General features: G+C 34.3%; 1 protein-coding gene and 1 long non-coding RNA gene across 2 annotated transcripts in view; one reads left to right on the plus strand and one right to left on the minus strand.

Moving 5' to 3' along the window:
* The window catches only part of LOC106673053 (NK1 transcription factor-related protein 2-like), a 197,396-nt gene extending 182,428 nt beyond the window's left edge, over positions 1-14,968 (minus strand). The window contains exon 1 of the mRNA XM_024226432.1: positions 14,590-14,968. Within this exon, the coding sequence (XP_024082200.1) occupies positions 14,590-14,815 (226 nt within the window). The 5' untranslated portion in view covers positions 14,816-14,968. The remainder of the gene's footprint in view (positions 1-14,589) is intronic.
* Positions 1,984-19,499, plus strand: LOC112126737. Its single transcript, XR_002910184.1, has 3 exons — positions 1,984-2,504; positions 18,646-18,799; positions 18,878-19,499. It is a non-coding gene; the product is annotated as an uncharacterized LOC112126737 (long non-coding RNA).
* The last annotated feature ends 319 nt before the right edge of the window (positions 19,500-19,818 follow it).

The raw sequence follows: 19,818 nt of genomic DNA on the forward strand, positions 1-19,818 counted from the left end.
ATCGGAAACATATTTTTATATCTGATCCCTTTGTTATTTGACAGGTATTCAATTTGCCAATCCATATGCACCTGTAATCTTAACATAGCATAAAGGTCTTTTCTGGGTACTGTAGCTTTTAGAAAATTGCCCGTTGTGGTGGCATTTTTGGCAAGACGATCTACATCATTATGTTTGAACCCTGTATAACCTTTGATCCAGGTGATTACTATTTTATGCCCTTTAGACCTGATCATTGCTGCAAGTTCAAGGATTTCTATAATGATGTAGTCCGCGATACACAACTTTTTGTCATTGCGTAAATGAATCTGAACAGATATTACAAAATAATTATTACGAATTGTTAGATTTGAGATGCTCTCTAATTGTTAGAAATTCACGTTATCAGAATCGTTTTTAAAATATAAAAGACGAAGTGATATAATGTAAGCGTGGAACTGAAACACAATGGATGTGTCTATGAATAACAGTAAAAATGAAAGCGTTTGACGCAGAATATCATTCTTTGCATTCCTTGCTACCTATTTACTTTTATTTCCAATCACAAATTTTCGATAGACGATTGACATAACAATAGGGAGATTTTCCATAAAGTTAGCGTGAACGGTAACGCTAAATTGATTGAAATTCGCATGCGCAGTCTAAGGGAACGCTATCTGGAATAGCGTCCTACGTTATTTGTCTTGGAATAACCTTCTTGTTAACCGGTGATGATAACGTGAACAAAGTAGTTTGTTGTTAGAGATATTGCCCAATTTAAAAAAAAATATATATAGATGTAGAAATATAATAAATTGTTTATTTTGTTGTATAAATTTGTTAACTGTTGGTAAAATAACATTGTTAATTTTATAGTTAACTCCATTATATTTCGTGGTCTAATTGACCAAATTACTTCTTTCAATTAATTAATATTTATGTAAGGTAGAAGGTATGTATAGTAACATTTCCCAATTCGTACGAGTTTTCATGAAACCCGGCGAAAGAATGGTTGTATCAAATATTTGGTGTTCCAACACTAAAAACGTTTAGCTGTTTTATTTACATAAAAGAAGGAATGACAGTTAGAAGTGGTTTTGAGTTGTAGAGTTTATGTTAACTAACTGCTCTGTAATATTTTCATTTTTCTTAAAATAGCTAGGCAGAAATATAATAAAATTGTTTATTGTATAAATTGTTAATTGTTGGTAAAATGAAATTGTTAATTTTATATTTAACATTTTAAAAGTCGTACGAGTTTTCTTGAAACCCGGTGTTCCAACATTAAAAATATTTAGCTGTTTTATTTACGTAAAAGAAGGAATGACAACTAGAAGTAGTTTTGAGTTTTAGAGTTTGTGTTAACTAACTGCTCAGTAATATTTTCATTTTTCCTAAAATTGCTTGGCTTTTTTTTTAATAGAGTTTTTAACACTTTTCGTTCTCAATTTCATTTGAGGGGAACTTACAGCGAATCGCCTGCACAAATAGAAAATGCAGTATGAATCCATTTCGGAATGTGTGCTGCTGTATACCTCGGAGCACCTAAATACACCAACGAACTGGCCCCGAATCGCCCGGTAATGATTATTTTGTACGTCAGAGATTCTGCAACTATCAGCTAAACTATTGTCAGCAACAAAAAAAATCCATAAATTCCGTGAACGGTGCCATCTTTTAACTTTCTTAGCTCAAGATATGATAACCTGAACTACAACAAATCAGAGAAAACAGCGTTAACGGCAAAATCCGCCATGCAAAAAGTGTCAACGTTATTTTAAAGTCACGCTAGCTCAAGTGGTAGAGCAGCAGCGTATTTAGCCGAAGGTCGTGGGTTCGAATCCCGCTCGTGACACTGACTTTTTTATCTCAGCCAAAACCATACATAAAAAAGAATAATTAATTGAAAGAAGTAACTTGGTCAATTGACCACTAAAACATAAATGGATTGTTATTTTAAAGACTTTAAATATAACGGTGACCTTAAAATAGCGGAAACGTTATGCAAAATCGTACTTGGTGCCCTTGTTCTCAGTTGTGATCTATCGATTTATTTCACCTATGTTATAACGGGGCTTTTTAAAAATTCGCTTAAACCGATGATAAATGTCTCTAGAAGAGATTTAATAAAAACGAGAAAAGACGTTGCGTTTCAGCGAAAGACAGTAAAACCCGATCGTCGAAGTGCGACGCAGTCAGAACGAACAAAGGCTCCACCTCATTGTGCCATCGCCCTATTAAGTATCACTTACTGCTGGGGAAACAATAAGCTGGCAATCACCCCGAATGGTAATTGATTTCCTGCTAGTTTTCTTTTTCTCACGGACGGTCGGCAATAAGAAACGATGAATGAACGGTCTGTAAGTGGGAGTTTAATGGAACCCGCTGAATCAGGCGTCAACGACAAATGCAACTTGATACGCAGTCGGCGAGTATCAACTATCGAAACTGCAAGAGGAAAACAGATAACTTCAACGCGCATCAGCGTAATTCATGGTGCCGCTGTTACACTCCACCTAACCGATGTAAGCCACAAGGTTTTTATACTGTAATTCGGTCCTTATAATTATATAAATTTATGTAATAACATTCATCTGGATGATTATAGGTACGATTACATTATTTGAAAATGTCAAAAACAATAAAATTGGCATGTACGGATTGTTTTCTCTCGGAGGATTAATACCCACTTGGATAGGTGTAGGTAGCTTAAAGAATAACGTCTGACCGGCTTTCCAGATCCGTAATGCCTAAGAGGAGTGTAAAGGGGTTGCAAGGAGTTACAAATGAGCCACAAAGTAAATCCCGAAGGGGCTGGTCTATAAAGACAAAGTGAGTGTGACAAAGTAGTCGTGCCGGCTCGTGGGTAGAGGGTCGACTCGAGGATTACCCCTGGCTCATGTTTTCAACCAAGTTAGTAGCAAAAGGAGCCGTCCTCATATAATATAAGGAAAAGGCAAAGAACAACCGCCCCTTCCGACAATAGGATTCCGGAGGTAGAAAATGGGGAATTGATTGTTTGATTGAACGGAAAAGTTCACCCTCTTTCCATTTGTTTCTTTAATTTACTCCGCTCTGCTGTCTATTTTAAAAGTGTTTATTTTTTTGATCTCAGACTGAAAAAATGAATTTATACAATGCTAAAAAATTTTAGATTAAAAAATTCATTTAGACAATGCTAGAAAATTTTACATTAACAAAATGAATATATACATTGCTAAAAAATTTTAATCTAAAATTTTCTAGCAATGTATAAATTCATTTATTTTTTAAATCTAAAATTTCTAGCATTGTATAAATTCATTTTTTCAGTCTGTGATCAAAAAAATTTTAACCATTTATTTATTTATTTAACAATTTTTGTATCTAAAAAAAACCAACATAAAACATCAATATTATCAACACGACACACAAGAATGACACATCAACACAGAAAACAAACACTTTGAATCTAAAATTTCTAGCATTGTATAAATATTTTTTTTCACATCCTACATGTATTTGCACAATTTAAACAATGTTTATAAATCCCAGGCCCTGAAGATGATCTCAATAAAAAAGTTTGCAACGTTGGCACGATAAAGAAAATGTTTTTCTAAAACCTACGTCACACCAGACCGCATCTCACTATCTCCAAATAATCATTAACTAACGTCACTAAACACCACACACTTATTTCATTATCTTGTTTTTCAATAGCTACACGAGTTTCGCAAGTTACTAAAAAGAAGTATAAAGGCCAGAATGAGAAACAATTAAGATGGTCACATTTTGTCAGATTATCACTGTATTAAATATCTCTACGAAACATTCTTGCAAGTGAGCAGTTTGAGATACTCCGGTTGGTGTTATCAGAAGTAAATCCATCACCTTTATCTCATAACAACATTAGACAATGGCTAAAAAGATGGTGTTTTCGACCTAAAGATCTTTGGCGGTTAGTGGAACCTTATATAGACAAACAAAGCCCTTGTGTACTGATTGCTGGTGATACATTGATTGCCAAAACACGCAGCAAAAAAATAGCAATGGTTCATTATCAGTATTCAGTGATGTCATTGCGGGTATAGGCTGTTAATTGGCTTTGGCATAACTTGAACTCTATTGAATCAACTCCCATAGATTATCGTATTTACGATAAAGATTCCGATGGAATAACAAAAAGTACGCACTTTTTCGAAATGTTATCTCTTTCTAAAAAAAAGAGGGCTAATGCCTGAAGCGGTAGTGATTGATGCCTGATATTCTAGCCTGCACGAGTTTCGCACTGACATATAAAAATTTAAAAAGCAGCTAAAAATAATGATTCATTGACCAGTTACCAAGTTACATGAATATCCTTTTATTAGGATAATTTATATTAAAATGTGTGATTTTTTCTAATTGATATATTATGTATGAAAGGTATTGGTTGAGATAAAAATGTCAGTGTCAAGAGCGGGATTGGAACCCACGACCTTCGGCTAAATACGCCGCTACTCTACCAATTGAGCAATCATGACTACGATCCGCTCGGACACCAACTTCCAATCTCAAACCCACCTTTGGAATTTTCTCCTATAGGGGAGGGAACATTTGAGAGGTGAGGTTGAGATGGGAAGTTAGTGTCCGAGTGGATTGAAGTCACGATAGCTCAAGTGGTAGCTGTTCGAATCCCGCTCGTGACACTTATTTTTCATTTCAACAATACTTTACATAGAGATTAATTAATTGAAAGTAGAAAGATATGTTTATGCGGTATGCGTCTATGATGTACAATAAAGCTTAGGGATAAGTTTGTACGATAATCAAATGCTTTTTATAATTACTTACTCACCTAGAATTTCGAAAAACCATAATCAAATTTTGTAAGTTAATTTTAGTGGATATTAGGCCGATTTGGATTGTTGGTTTTATTGCATTCGTGTAGTTGAGACTAGTTAAAAGAAAATTGTACGTCGAGAGGAAAATATCGATATATTGAAGATCGATATCGATATACTGATCGGTTTTGTGAGAATAGGAATGGTCAGGTTAAAGATAAACAATAGGAAAATAAGTCTCATCTGGAGCGCTACATTCAGTTAAAAAATATCATCTATATCACAGTCATCAGAATTTGAACTGACGTATCAACGTACAGCAAACGTCGCATCGGCTTTGTAATGTGATCAGGATTTAATATCAGGATTAATCAGGATACGTATAATAAATAATAATGTTGTGGGTAAACTCGTGGAAGGCGGAGAGCGGCGTGGTCGGTCGTCGGTCCATCCCACATAGATGCTATTAGCAGCCGGGATGGAAATCGATTAGTCGTCCTGCTGCAATCTGCTAATGGCCTTTGTTGACGCCCGCTTTCAACACGTCATGAGCCCGGATTGCGCAGCCAGCTCCAATTACGAAAAGCCAAAACTATATCTTCATCTCAAAACAAAACTGGCCACTAATTTATATAAAAACTTACTGATAATTAAACGGCATTGATATGAATACATACTCTTTCTAAAGTGTGAAAAAGAAAATGAATCGATTTCCGTATAATTTGATGGAATTTTACCCAGCCGTGCGTTCTGGCTCAATTACAAAACATTTATAATAGGAATGTAAAAAAGAAATGTATGATGATTAGTGACCGTTAATCGATAATTATTCAGAAATCGTGAGATGCGATCTGGTATGATGTAGGTTTCAGGAAAACATTTTTTTTATCGTGCCAACGTTTCGATCTTTATTGAGATCATCTTCAGGGCCTGGGATTTACAAACATTGTTTACATTTAACAAATACATGTAGGATGTTGAAAAAAAGTGAATTTATACAATGCAAAATATATTTTTTTATATTCAATCAAAGTATTTCTACTCACTCAAAGTGTTTGTCTTCTGTGTAATTGTGCCATTCTTGCGTATCGTGTTGAGTGCCAGTGAGATATTGCTGTTTTATGTTTATATATGTTGGATTTGGTGGGGAAGGAAGTCGGTATAGAAAAATCATTTTTGTATAAGGCGTCGGCTTCTTGAGGTGAAAAGTGCCGACGAAGGGAAAAAAATGTGTTGGTAATGGTTCGGCAGATTATCCTTTCAGGATTATATAGAAAGGGATAAATAGGAATAGGAAAGCTAAATTGTTGAAAAATTAGACTATGTGAAAAATATTTGATGTGTGGAATGTAATGTGATGATATATGTACGTTATCTATACTGAATTTGATTAATGATATTGGCGTAGCTGCGATTGAGTTTACATGTATCTGTAATGTAATTGATGCTGTGTTTATCTCTGTTGATGTAAACCATTTCTAAAAAGTTACGTTTATGTTTGTTTTGTTCTGTGTGTAATATTTTTGGATTGTTGAAATCGCAATTGTGTTTGTGTTCAAAATGGTGGGTAGCGAGAGCTGTAGGATTTTGGGTTTTTTGCAATCATAGATATGTTGTTTTACTCTCTTGTCCAGATATTGGGATGTAAGGCCGAAGAAAGTTGCCGAACAGTTTAAACAGTTGATTTTGTAGATTACGTCAGATTCATTTGTTATTTGTGTGGAATCTTATTAGTAATAGTGGATGGTGAAAGGATTATCTGGCCGAACCCATTACCAACGTTTTTTCCCTTCGTCGGCTTTTTTCACCTCAAAGAAGCCGACGCCTTATACAAAAATGTCTTTTCTGTACCGACTTCCTTCCCCACCCCTTCAAAATCCAACATATATAAACATAAAACAGCAATGTGTAGAGATTAGTGACCGTTAATCGATAGTTATTCAGATCCCCCGACCGCATCTCACGATATCTGAATAACTATAAAACAGCAATATCTCACTGGCACTCTCAACACGATACGCAAGAATGGCACAATTACACAGGAGACAAACACTTTGAGAGAGTAGAAATACTTTGACTGAATATAAAAAAATATATTTTGCATTGTATAAATTCTCTTTTTTCCACATCCTACATGTACTTGTTAAATGTAAACAATGTTTCTAAATCCCAGGCCCTGAAGATGATCTCAATAAAGATCGAGACGTTGGCACAATAAAGAAAATTTTTTCTGAAACCTACATCACACCAGACCGCATCTCACGATTTCTGAATAAGTAAAAAAGAAAATTAAAGCTCAAAGCCAAATCCGAAAATGATATGAAATAATTTACAATTTACCTACACTTTCATTGAATAATACAATTCTGAGATTGATTAGCAGTTATCTATTTGTTCACAATAAACATTATTATTTTATTACGGTACTTTTGGAGGGTGAATACAGGGGCTATCCACAATTACCCCGAGAAAAAAAATTAAATTTCTTTAAAAACCTTATACATATTTTCATTTGCTCCTGGTAGATTAATCAAGTTCGTTCTAGGTTAAAACCTTTAGATAATGCAAATGTGACACGTTAAATGGTAAAAAAAATTCAGCCCTATTTTTAGGTCAAAAATTAATTTTTATTTATCTTTTCTAATCCGATTAGTAATTGAGCACCTTGAATACTTTTTTATGGCTATTTAAAAATTCAGAAAATGAAAATGTTACGCCCATAACAGAGGAAATTCAGATTACTTATTCAGTATCAACTTACTGCAACATAAATGAAGGCGAAAGCTTTGTACATGTTTTGTAAATTAATTTAATTCCATTTTTTCTTTACCTTAATTCTCTAAATTCTTTTTAAATCTCAAATAAATGTTTGTGACGTAATTTTACAATTCATGTCGAGAGATGTGTTCAACTCCTTCACTGATGATGTGCGTTTTATGCTCGAAACAAGCTTTGAGTAGAACCATCAATTTCAAAAAGTGAATTTACATCTCACCCCACCTTCATCACTTTATGTTTATAAAGTGTTAAATCAAATAGTCCCAAAATCAAAAGATTTTCCGACTTTACTTATTTTTTTCAATACCTTCTTCTGGGCCGATTTCGAAATGGTCATTTTTTTATATCAAATGAACTTGATGAATCTACAAAATAATGAAAAAGTATGTTATTATTGAAAAATATTTTTAACTTTTTGCAAAATTGTAAAAGCAATAACTATTGCAATGATTGAAAGTAGAACTTATGTTTATATTTCGTGGTCCGATTGACCAAATAACTTCTTTCAATTAATTAATCTTTATGTAAAGTATTGGTTGAAATAAAAAAGTTAGTGTCACGAGCGGGATTCGAACCCGAGAATGGAGTTATCGAGAGTGAAACCGTATGGGAGAACATATGCGCGTATCCTTAACGAGATATTAAGTACCCTATTAGCACTAATAGTCCACAATGGCAAAAAAAAATTTCACTAAAAGCAGTTTTAATAATTACTTATTAACGTGCTCAATTAGGCATTTATGAAGTAGGAATCCTTGATGAGCGCATCACGCTAAATATTCGTGGGATATTCGCCTCTCCTTTCACTCCTAATTATCATTTATCATGAAATTATATTAAATCGCAACAAGAAGTGCTTATATTTACATGAAAATACGTCAGAGTGAATTTGTTTGTAAGAAAGTTTATTATATAAAAATAAACATTTTCTCTCTATTTATATCTACATTTTTATCCTCTTACTCTGCTCTTCACAAAGAATCGTCGAATTCATCTGCCCATATCTATTTACGAAGATAAAATCAGGAAATATTTCAATTATCATTGGTAGCCAGATATCGCATAAATGTCCAATACAATGTGTAATGATTAGTGACCGTTAGTCGATGATTATTCGGAAATCATGAGATGCGGTCTGAGAGTGCCCCTCTCAACACGACACGCAAGAATGGCACAATTACGCAGAAAACAAACATCCTGAATATGATCTCGATAAAGAAATGTTTTTCTGAAACCTACATCACACCAGACCGCATCTCACGAATCTTCCGAATAATTGTTCAATACAATTAATAAATCACATTTCAAAATAATTAGTCGCAAAGTAATAAGGGCGCGTCTGTGGCAGGCTGTAATCTGATAGGTCCCCGGGTTTTTCCAAAAACACCTGCACCCCGTGGTTCATTTCGCAGTTGAAATACCCTCGTAATAAAAGGGAAAAAGTAAAGAACCACAACTCTCACACGGACCACAATTTAATTTTATACTAATGTTATGATCGATGTTGTGGTCACGATGGGGGGGTGTTTTTTCATCCAAAATCAGTTCTGCCAAAATACCCCGAGAGTTGATATGACCAATGAGTTGATTTATTAAAATAAATAGTATATTGGGTCTAAGATATGTTTTACGTACAGAAAAAAATGTATACAGGTACATAATATTATTTATTAATCAGATCGTGAGATGCGGTCTGGTGTTAGAAAAACATTTTCTTTATCGTGCCAACGTTTCAATCTTTTGAGATCATCTTCAAAGCCTGGAATTTATAAACATTGTTTAAATTTTACAAATACATGTAGGATGTGAAAAAATGAATTTATACAATGGTAGAAATTTTAGATTAAAAAAATAAATTTAAACAATGTTAAAATATTTTAGATTAAAAAAATGAATTTATACAATGCTAGAAAATTTTACATTAAAAAAATTTTCATTCAAATAAATTTTAGATTTAAAAATATCTAAAATTTTCTAGCATTGTATAAATTCTTTTTTTTATCTAAAATTTCTAGCACTATAAATTTATTTTTTTAAATCTAAAATTTTCTAGCATTGTATAAATTCATTTTTTTATCTAATTTTTTTTTAGCATTGTATAAATTAATTAATTTTTTTAAATCCTACAAGTATTTGTATAATTTAAACAATGTTTATAAATCCCAGGCCCTGAAGATGATCTCAATAAAGATAGAAACGTCGGCACGATAAAGAAAATGTTTTTCTAACACCAGACCGCATCTCACGATCTCGGAATAATCATTGACTAACGGTCACTCATCAGCAATTATTATTATTTATATGAAACTTTAAAAACTGATCATGTTTCATAATATTCATATATATGTTCGTAATATTGTGTTGTCTATGCAATGAACAAGAGATAGAAACTTCCCCTCCTTCTGATTACGCCCATGTACCGATTTCGATAATGAATAAACTAACTTTCCATTTGATACCTATAAATTGTCAAACGATAGATGATATTGATTTTGTAGAGTTCGAGAAAGAATTTTTGTTTGTTCCACGGGGCGACAGCCTGCACGGCCCATTTCCTCGTATTTTAAAACAGCGGCTTCAACGAATCTCTAAAATTTCTGACTTTATCTAATCGTGCGTTATCAACATCTGTTCTCAAACGGTAGCACAGAAACGATTTCGTGTCTCGCAGTTGTACCATTCGATTTTGACTTCGTCATAACGTCTTTCAATCCGTACAACTTTGTATACAAATGCATGTATTTGCTACCCTAGTTTGAAAAATCAAAGCAAAAAAGAGGATCTTAATTATACCAACAGGTTTTTGATGAACCCTGCCAGAACAGCTGGGTATGAGTGACAGTTCCCTACTTTGGGCTGATTGACTACCTAAATAATAGAATTCACTATCTCAATCTGAATGTTACACCTAATGAAAATATATTGAATGTGACTACCAGAACACGATCACTCTGGATCAAGGTATGGACCTGAGGAAAAAAGGAAATTCAGTTGTTACTGCCAAACTTTCGACCGACTTTAAGGTCATCATCAGTGCAAAAAATCGTAACTCGTGTGTGGGTGAGAGAGAGAGAGAGGGAGAGGAGATTGCCCACAAAACTAAATTAAAACACTCAAAAGGGCTAAACTCACGAACAGGTGTTCTTTTTTTACATTTTGGCCGTAAACGAGACACATTCAGATATTTTCGTCCACATGATAAACTTATCAAGATAAACGTCCGTTAATACATATAAGTATTTATTAGTCATAATTGACCGTAATATTATTTTAATTAATTATTATTTTTATCTAAGGTCCTGGTTGAGATGAAAAATTTATTTTTGTAAGAGAAAAAAAATGTTTTTCGTCTCAACCAAAACCTTAGATTTTTTCCCCCATCCACCTCCCCGCCGTATCTAAGGGTGACCCCATACCGGAAAAACCTTAGATAAAAAACGATAAAAAATATAAGCGGCATTATCAAATTCAGAATAGATAATCGTAACATTGACTTGTATTTTTTAATGTTAAATTGAACGGTGTAAAAACAAAATTGAAAAAAGGCGGATTAATGGTGGTTGGCATGGACGTTCGACAACGATTACGATACGGGATCGAAATGACCCATCATTTTCAGTGTTGAGCGTTTGTTATGAAAAGACATCGTTGATCACAAATCTCTTCCCCGCTTTACTTGGCTCTATTTTTATCCTTTTATACATGCACGTACCACACCAATCGCGTCTACCAAAAAACAGCAGAGACTAAACCAACAAGAATTTTGCGAAAAGACACGACTATACGTTCATCACCGCAATTAGCTCAAGAATCTCTTTGAGGTTGTGCAGTGACCATTGCGTAGAATGGGATGAGCACTTTTAATCAAAATGCCAAAACAACGGGGTTCGCCAAATCTTAAGGAAAACCGAATTTAGCTATGATTTCTGATTGCATTAAAAAAAGAAAACCAGTGAGTCGTTAGAGCGCTTGTACACTTCCGTTTTTGAATTTTCCCGGTTTGAGCCACTGGAAAAGATTCAACGCTTCTTCATAAGAAAGTTCAGAAGAAAGCCTTACCTACACCAACGCCTAATTACATGTTATTTACAGAGACCGAACTAGGCCAGTTGAATTTGTTCACATTGCAACCCCATTTCAAATACCTATTAAAAATAATGAAACTCCCATTTTATCGTTTGCCAAAAATAGTTGCCCTTGAAATCATTAATCGTGGTGAACTCTGGTTTAGGGTGTGCATCGACCTCTTTAATGAGCTGTCATGTGAACTCTTCTCGCCGCATAATGTAATCAATTGGCTCGCTATTTTTAAAGAAATGCTTGTTAATTAAAATTAAAATTTGTTTCGGCACTCCAGAAAAGAGTCTCGTCTACTTCGCGTTTCTTATTTTAGAGACAGACAGCTTGCTTAGCTTAATTACAGATAATTCTCAAGGCTTGTCTTCGGGTGAACTTGCTGGCTTTTCAAGATCAGAGGTGATCTATTATATCTGAACAGTGCCCCCCTCTCGGTCACTGGGAAATGAACGGTGTCCTCTGTGTAATTCAGGCGATAGGGAGGTCATTGTTCATTTTTTGACTGAATGTACATTTTGTAAGAGATCCGCCGTTTGTTTACACTAGAATTATTCTGTAACTGCAAAAGACCAGCTTAATAAGCTTTAAGTATAAGTTTAGGAATTTAATTAAATATGCTCGACAGGCCTGTCACTGCCGGCATAAGTTAGTGGTAGAATTCAATTTCTAATGAATCTTTGTTTTCCTTTTAGCTTCATTATTTTCCTTTTTGTTAATTTTATATATGCTTTTTATTTCCACGAATATAACAATAATTATTAGCAAAGCATAGTACAGGCATGGATCACAATCCGTCTGCCGTTTCCTTATTAAGTAGTTCTTACTTTTTCCTTTAAGGGATAGAAAAAAATATAAATATATAAAATATTTATATTATCCAGCGACCTCCGGCAGACGGATTTACTTTTTCCAAGCTGTATAATACATGTTTTTCCTTATTTAATTGTGTTTAATTATTATGTACTTTACAAATAATAAAATATAATATTATTCTATTTAAGTATAAGTTTAGGAATTTAATTAAATATGCTCGACAAGGCTGGCATGAATTAGTGGTGGATTTCAATTTCTAATGAACTTTGTTTTCTTTCATCTTCATTGTTTTCTGTAAATTTTGTTTTCCTTAAAGCAGTTCTTACTCTTTCCTTTAATTTTAAAATAAGGCACTATCGCTTCTTTATACACAGACAGGTAAAAAATTCCACCCAACTGATCTTTTATTTCATTTTCTCGATAAAAGAAAATTCTGCCCAATAATTGTCTCATTCTTTTTATAAATAAATATTTGTTTCTGCTATGTTTTAAATTGAGAATATGAATTAGAGTGAAACACACTTAATCCTTAATGCAAAACAAGAATTTTTCAATGTTTACTTTTTACGGAATTTAAAATGTTTATTCAGTCTCACTTGAATTCTGAAGCAATAAATTGTTCAGTTTTCATCTTTGTTTTCTTAATTTCAATTTGTAAACTTAAAAATGCCATTTTGTTCCACGTTCCATCACGTATGCGTCTATTGCCATCGGAGTTCCCTGCGAAACTCTGCGAGATGCCGTTAGACGTTTTCAAGAAACTGGGTCCTACCATCGAAAGCCCTGCTCTGAACGCCCTAGGGTAACAGAATCACAGGATGACTGTTTTTTGACTTTGGGAATTTTGAGAAACCGGCATCTTACTTTTGTTCAAGCAATTCGTCAGCCCCAGGAAGTTCGAGTTGTCCAAATTTCTGAACGCACTGCTCGAAGATGATTAAATCAGTAGGGAATGAAGTGTGGAGAAGGCTAAATGAAAGGTACAAACCCTGTAATTTTTCCCAGAGCCAACCTTTTAACGTTGTAAAACCGTTGTAGGCGGGAATTTCAATGGAGAGTCGCACAGGGTTGGTTGTGTTAGTCGGGGGTCTTTGACGGCCACTCGCTATGTGGATGAAATTTTGGTACATCATGCTATCCTCTATGCAGCCTATCTTCGATGAAATCAACGACAATCCTATTCTAATGCAAGATAATGCCCGTCCACATGTCACTCGCATAGTACAAAAGTACCTTCAACAGAATAAAATCACGGTCTTAACCTGGCCAGCCCGTTCTGCACACTTGAACCCATCGAAGTTTTATGGAAAGGGACCGCGGTAGCCGAGTGGTTAGCATGAGAGACTCTCACGCCGCGGTCGTGGGTTCGATTCCCACCGTTGCCCCTGGCCCTTTTTTCACAATAACCCCCCCAAATTTGAACACACATATACGAATTGTCACATGGCTAATATGCATAGTTCATAACGCAAAAAAAAAAAAGAATGGGTTAATCTGCAGCAAGGAGACTTTTGCAGACTAGTAGAAAGTATGCCCTGGCGTCTCCGAGATGTAATTGAGGCAAGAGGAGGAAATACGCGATATTGAAATGTTAATTAAATATTCAAAACAAAATTAAAGCAAATTTTGTCTGCCCGTTTTTTTTTTCCGTGGCAATTTACATCTGTTTTACTTTTTAAGACAAAGACTCAAGTACTAAAGGTTAAAAAACGTGAAACTTTGATTAATATATAAAAATATATACAAATCAAGTTTTATTACAAGTGGGCGAAATTGTTTGCCTGTCAGTGCATTATCTAGCGACCTCCGGTAGACGGATTTTCTTTTTCCATGCTGTATAATACTTTGTTTTTCCTTATTTAATTGTACTATACAAATAATAAAATCTATTATTATTAAACAGAAAAACGTAAAAGGGTTAGGGTTTAGTTCTGAGCGGTGAGGAACCAGCCGGCCATTGTGTACGCGTAACCACGGCAACGGGAGTAAAAAACTACTTGTTGACTCATTGAGACGAAGTCCCACTGTGAAATACGACAGTAATCAGTCGTGTTCGGATTGCTGTACTTTTTATTCCATCCCAATACTGCGGACTCTCGGATGAGGACAACTTGTCTGAGGAGTCAGGAAAAAAATTTACCTTGTTTATTGTAGCTGTCTGTGGAAGGCGGTCGGAATTGTCTGGTGGTGAGGTTCAAAGGCTGTTCGGTGGACCATCCGAGAATGTCTTTGATGTAGTGGGCGGTCGGCGTTTTGGGCGGACTGGCGTATACGTGCTCGTGCCAAGAGGCGGCCCTGAGAGGCTTCCTAGCCGGGGCGGTGTTGTTGTTGTTCGTCTCAGTTTCTTCTGTCTCCATGACGGGCATTACAGATGGAAGAACACCAGAACACAGAACCGGCCGCGGGCCGCACCTGACGACGTCTCGAGAGACACTGGGGCTGGAAGGCGTGGGCGTGGCCTCCCTTCCCCCGGACCACCCCTCAAGGATTACCCCCACTCATCACGGCCCGGACCATTACACCAATTAAGGCCTAATGATTCCCCTCCCCCACCCGCCGCGCCACACCGTCCCAGCAACCCCCGACCCCTAAAACAGCCCCACGCACCCTATAGAATCAACCAATTAAACCGACCCTGTCACTTATAAACTCTAAAATTCTTTTCACCTCATTTTTCTTTTTCCTCTTTGAAACTGTTGTTTAACGGCTTTAGAAATTGCTCCTTCAAATATTTGTCCCTTTTTCCATTCATTTATTTCATTGTGAACAAGAACATTTAATTAAATGTAATTTTCATTGGCCCCAGTCTGAATCAGAGGACCGATTACCGTCCGACAATAACAACCACACAACAATAATAATATTTGCCATTTTAATTGTTAATTTATTCTTAATTCTTAATTCTATTCTTAATTGTTTAAAAGAAAAATACTTGTACTTGTTGATTATTTACAGGTTATAATAAATAATTTAAAAAACCGCGCTCTGCCTGAGCTCGTATACATTGCCTATTTAAAAAAAATAAAATTTATTTTTTTTAAAACTAGTTTTAAATTATAACTTTTAAAATAAATAAGGAAAATAATAAAATTTTATAAATTTTAACCTAGAAACTATATATTTTAAATTTTTATTTTGCTTTATTTATAAAACCCATGAAATTGATTATTAGTAAATATTAGAGAAAAAGGCATGAAACACAAAGCCACATTTTTCAAGTAATTCAAGATAATTTTTATAAAAATGGGTATAAGTAGAGTAAAATATGAGAATTAAAAACATACGTTTCAAAAGTTGAGTTCACATATCAATAAATGATTATTTTTTATTTATTATTATTCTGGTGTCAGTACAAATAAAAAAATGTTAAAATTATTTTTTTTAAAGAATATTTTTAAGTAATAACTGTTTGAAATTAATATGGAAATTTTATATACATTTTAACCTAAAAAAAATATTTTAATTTTTTATTTCGCTTTATATATAAAACCCATCAAATTGATTTTGGGTAAATATTGGATAAAAAGCCATAAAACACAATGCCACTTTTTTTCAAATAATTTTGGGTTTATTAATAAAAATGGGGATAACTATAGTAAAATATTAAGAATGTATTTTTATTTAAAATGTAAAAACACGTAAAAAAAATTGGGTTTCAGATATAAATAAATGATTAATTGTAATTTTTTATTATTTTAGTGTCGGTAAAAATAAAAAAGTATTAAAATTAAAATTAAAAAATTAAATTAAAAAAAAACAGTATTTTAAGTAATTATTCAGATATCGTGAGATGCGGTCGGGAGTGATGTAGGTTTCAGAAAAACATTTTCTTTATCGTGCCAACGTTTCGATCTTTTATTGAGATCATCTTCAGGGCTCAATAAAAGATCGAAACGTTGGCACGATAAAGAAAATGTATTTCTGAAACCTACATCACTCCCGACCGCATCTCACGATATCTGAATAATTATCGATTAACGGTCACTAATCTACACATTTTAAGTAATAACTGTTTGAAAATGAATAAGTACAGTTTATACATTTAACTCAAAAAACCATATATTTTAAATTTTTATTGTACTTTATACATAAAGACTAATAATTTATCATTAGTAAATATTAGAGAAACTGCCACTTTTTCAATTAATTTAGGGTAATTATTAATAAAAATGGGGACAAGTAGAGTAAAATATAAGAATATAAAAACATACGCCTAAAAAAAATTAGATTTCACATATAAATAAATGATTATTTTTTATATATTACTATTCCAGTGTTAGTAGAACTAAATAAATGTTTAATTATTTAAAAAAAGATCAACTTTGGAAATGCACATTTTTTCATCACAGGCCTGTGCTATCATTTTAGAAAATTTTACACTGAACAAGATGACTTGTTTTTCTACATTCAGTCATTCATCAGTAAATTCAAAATTTCGGGAAGACGTAAATTTTTGCACTTCTTACGAAAACTTCAAATTGAGCTGTCGAGTCAGAAAATCGTCCTGGAGCGTCGCCCTTTAGTAATCGATAGGAAATTTTAATATGCTTTCAATTGGTCACTTTCCACTTTGCCCGATTTCTCAACTGTTTTCGAGTTATTCGTGATTGTGCGCTTTACGTGTTCATGGAAAAACACCTATCGGTCACCGTCCATCCCGATTTTCAAGAATAAGACCAACCCAGCGAAGACCGGCAGACGAAAATGATCGGAAACGACCAAATTTCAATTTCAGTATCTTTCTAAATTTGAGTAACATTTGTGTTAACAGTTAATTTTAGTCGAAAGATCTGAGAGTGTTGAACGCCTTATTATTTCAATGTGGCAAAACTGATTTATCTATCTTGTGTGTAATTTTGTAACTTACCGTATTTCCTTTACCCTACACGTAAAAACACACTGGGATTACTGCGACATTTAATAAAGGTTAAAACTGTGATAATTTTGTTTTTAATGACGGATTACATTTTATCAAGTTACTTGGATTGAAAAATGCAATATGTAGTGGTATGTCGACAGAAATTACCTAACATGGGTATTCACAATCTTTGTGCTAACCCTGTTAAGTCTGTTAAGTCGTGTTAGATCGAGAAAAATGATGACGTAGAGTTGTAAGAATCGGCTAGTTAACATTGCTCGATCTAGCCAATGTTAGGTGTTAGGTCGAAAACGTAGTCACTTTGCTATCCGTCAGGGCGTAGGTAACTAATATGGCAGCCATGAATTTAATAGCTGTTTTTTGTCTAAACGTATTTTATTCTTAAATACGCATTAATTAAATCAGACAAATAAATTTCTTTTATTTATTTCTGACCTGTCCTTATACTCTCATTCATAGTACATACATCCCCTATCCTATAAAGTTGTAGGCTGTTAGACCTTAGGATACAAGTTAGGTACGTCGGCACGAATTAAAGCGTGTCATTTAATAGTACTTTTCGAGTGCATAACATTTCGAATAAAAGAGTTGATTAATTTTCCTTTTTTATTGACTTCTGGCATCTTACAATTTAACACAAAAGACAACCAAAACAAACAACAACAAGCTTTCAAGGACTGTTGTAGTTTTGGTTCCAGTCGCCACACGCAGCATTGCGGAAAAATTAACGTTAAACATACTAAGAAAAGAAGGGGGCGTTCACAATCTTTCTGAACATTACTCTATCCGAGTTAACACGAGTTAACATCTTACAAACATCGTGAATACCCCTAATATTCGGAAATCGTTGGAAGAAAAGTACTTCACCGACTAATCAGAATGAGTGCAATGTACATAGTATGAATGTATTTATTTGTGCGACTGTATAATAGAATTAGTTAGTTTTAGGCTACATTATAGTTTGCATGCATTTGGGGCTCAAATTATCTAGCTGTCGAAGCCCCCGTTGGTTGAGAAACGACGATCTCCTGGGTATCTGGCTTAAAGGAAAATACTACCCGACTGCATAACGCGGTACGTCAACTCCCCTGTGGTATAGACCCTTTTCTAAAGTAAATTTCGCGTATTGAAAACCTCGACGTAACTTTACTTATAACACGACCATCTCATTAGCATATTGCTTATGAAGTTCTAATAGGAAGCGGTGTTTCGATATGTTTATAGTTACAGTTTCATACTTCAGGAGTTATTTTAATTCAAATTCCTTCATTTAATCAGGCATTGTAATGTCATTGTGTTTTATCTGTTGTGCTATAGATAGCGGATGGATAAAAGAGACGGACACAAGGCCTTCTGCACCTCAACATCAGCAGATCCATTGTGCTTCTCTATTTTTTATAACTCATTGACCAGCTTCAGGTTGTTAATCATCTTCCCTAGGCTTGCCAGCGGTATATTGGTCATCAGAAATGTAATATTTATATTTTTTGAGTGATTAATGTTTTAAATGCAATAGTATCCGACGTACTCTAGCTGCTTCAATTTTCAGGATCATGTCGGAGAAAAACGGGCGTGCACTTTTCAAGTCAAAAAACTTAAATCACAGTGACACGTAGTTTAAAAAAGAAAGAAAAGAGAAACCATGATCAATAGAAATTTTGGTACAGGGCTGCAGGTGTTATTTTCGAAAAATAAATTAGGTAGAAACGCCCTCGCACAAGATTAACTTAGATTATCCTCTCCTAATTTATAACCGACCCCATTTACTCCACATCAGCCACACTCCACTAATCCGCCGCCGGCCCCTCGTCAAATTTGTCAACCGGCAATGGCACCCTTTACAACTCCCTTTGATGCCAAATCGATACATAATGGGTCCAAAACACCTGATACAAACGCACTGTCTTCCAATTTTCACAAACAATCCTGCGAACTTCTCATCATCTTGCACTCTCTCTCACTCTCTCTCTCTCTCTCTCTCTCTCTCTCTCTCTCTCTCTCTCTCACACACACACACACACACCTGATGCTTTCCTAACGATGTAAATGCCTACACCTTATCCCTGTGAATCTTAATTCGTTACCCTGAATATTAACTGTAGAAGGACAATCTTATTGTCGACTTAACATTATTTACATGAAATAAATGTATACATAAATCGCAGAATGTGTCTTAAATAAATATGCAGGACTATCTTGTAAGTGTTTTTAACGTTTCATAAATAAATGCATCGATCAATAATTAAACACACATAATTTTAATATTCTTACAGTTTTCTATTCTAGTTTCCCACAGTGTTCCACTATAACGATGTCTTGTCTACATTTTATTTCTAGACCTAATTGAGGTTTAATTTTAGAATTGGGGACAGAAAAAAATCAACACCCTGAGCAAATGTCACTAATTTTTTTAAATTACATTGCAAAGAAATTTGATAATTATCAAATTTACCTTTTTAATTCCACGATTTATTTCCTATACCACAGCAT

This window comes from Cimex lectularius, unplaced genomic scaffold (assembly GCF_000648675.2).
Source record: "Cimex lectularius strain Harlan isolate CLEC.00 unplaced genomic scaffold, Clec_2.1 scaffold99, whole genome shotgun sequence".
NCBI classification, from domain to species: domain Eukaryota; kingdom Metazoa; phylum Arthropoda; class Insecta; order Hemiptera; family Cimicidae; genus Cimex; species Cimex lectularius.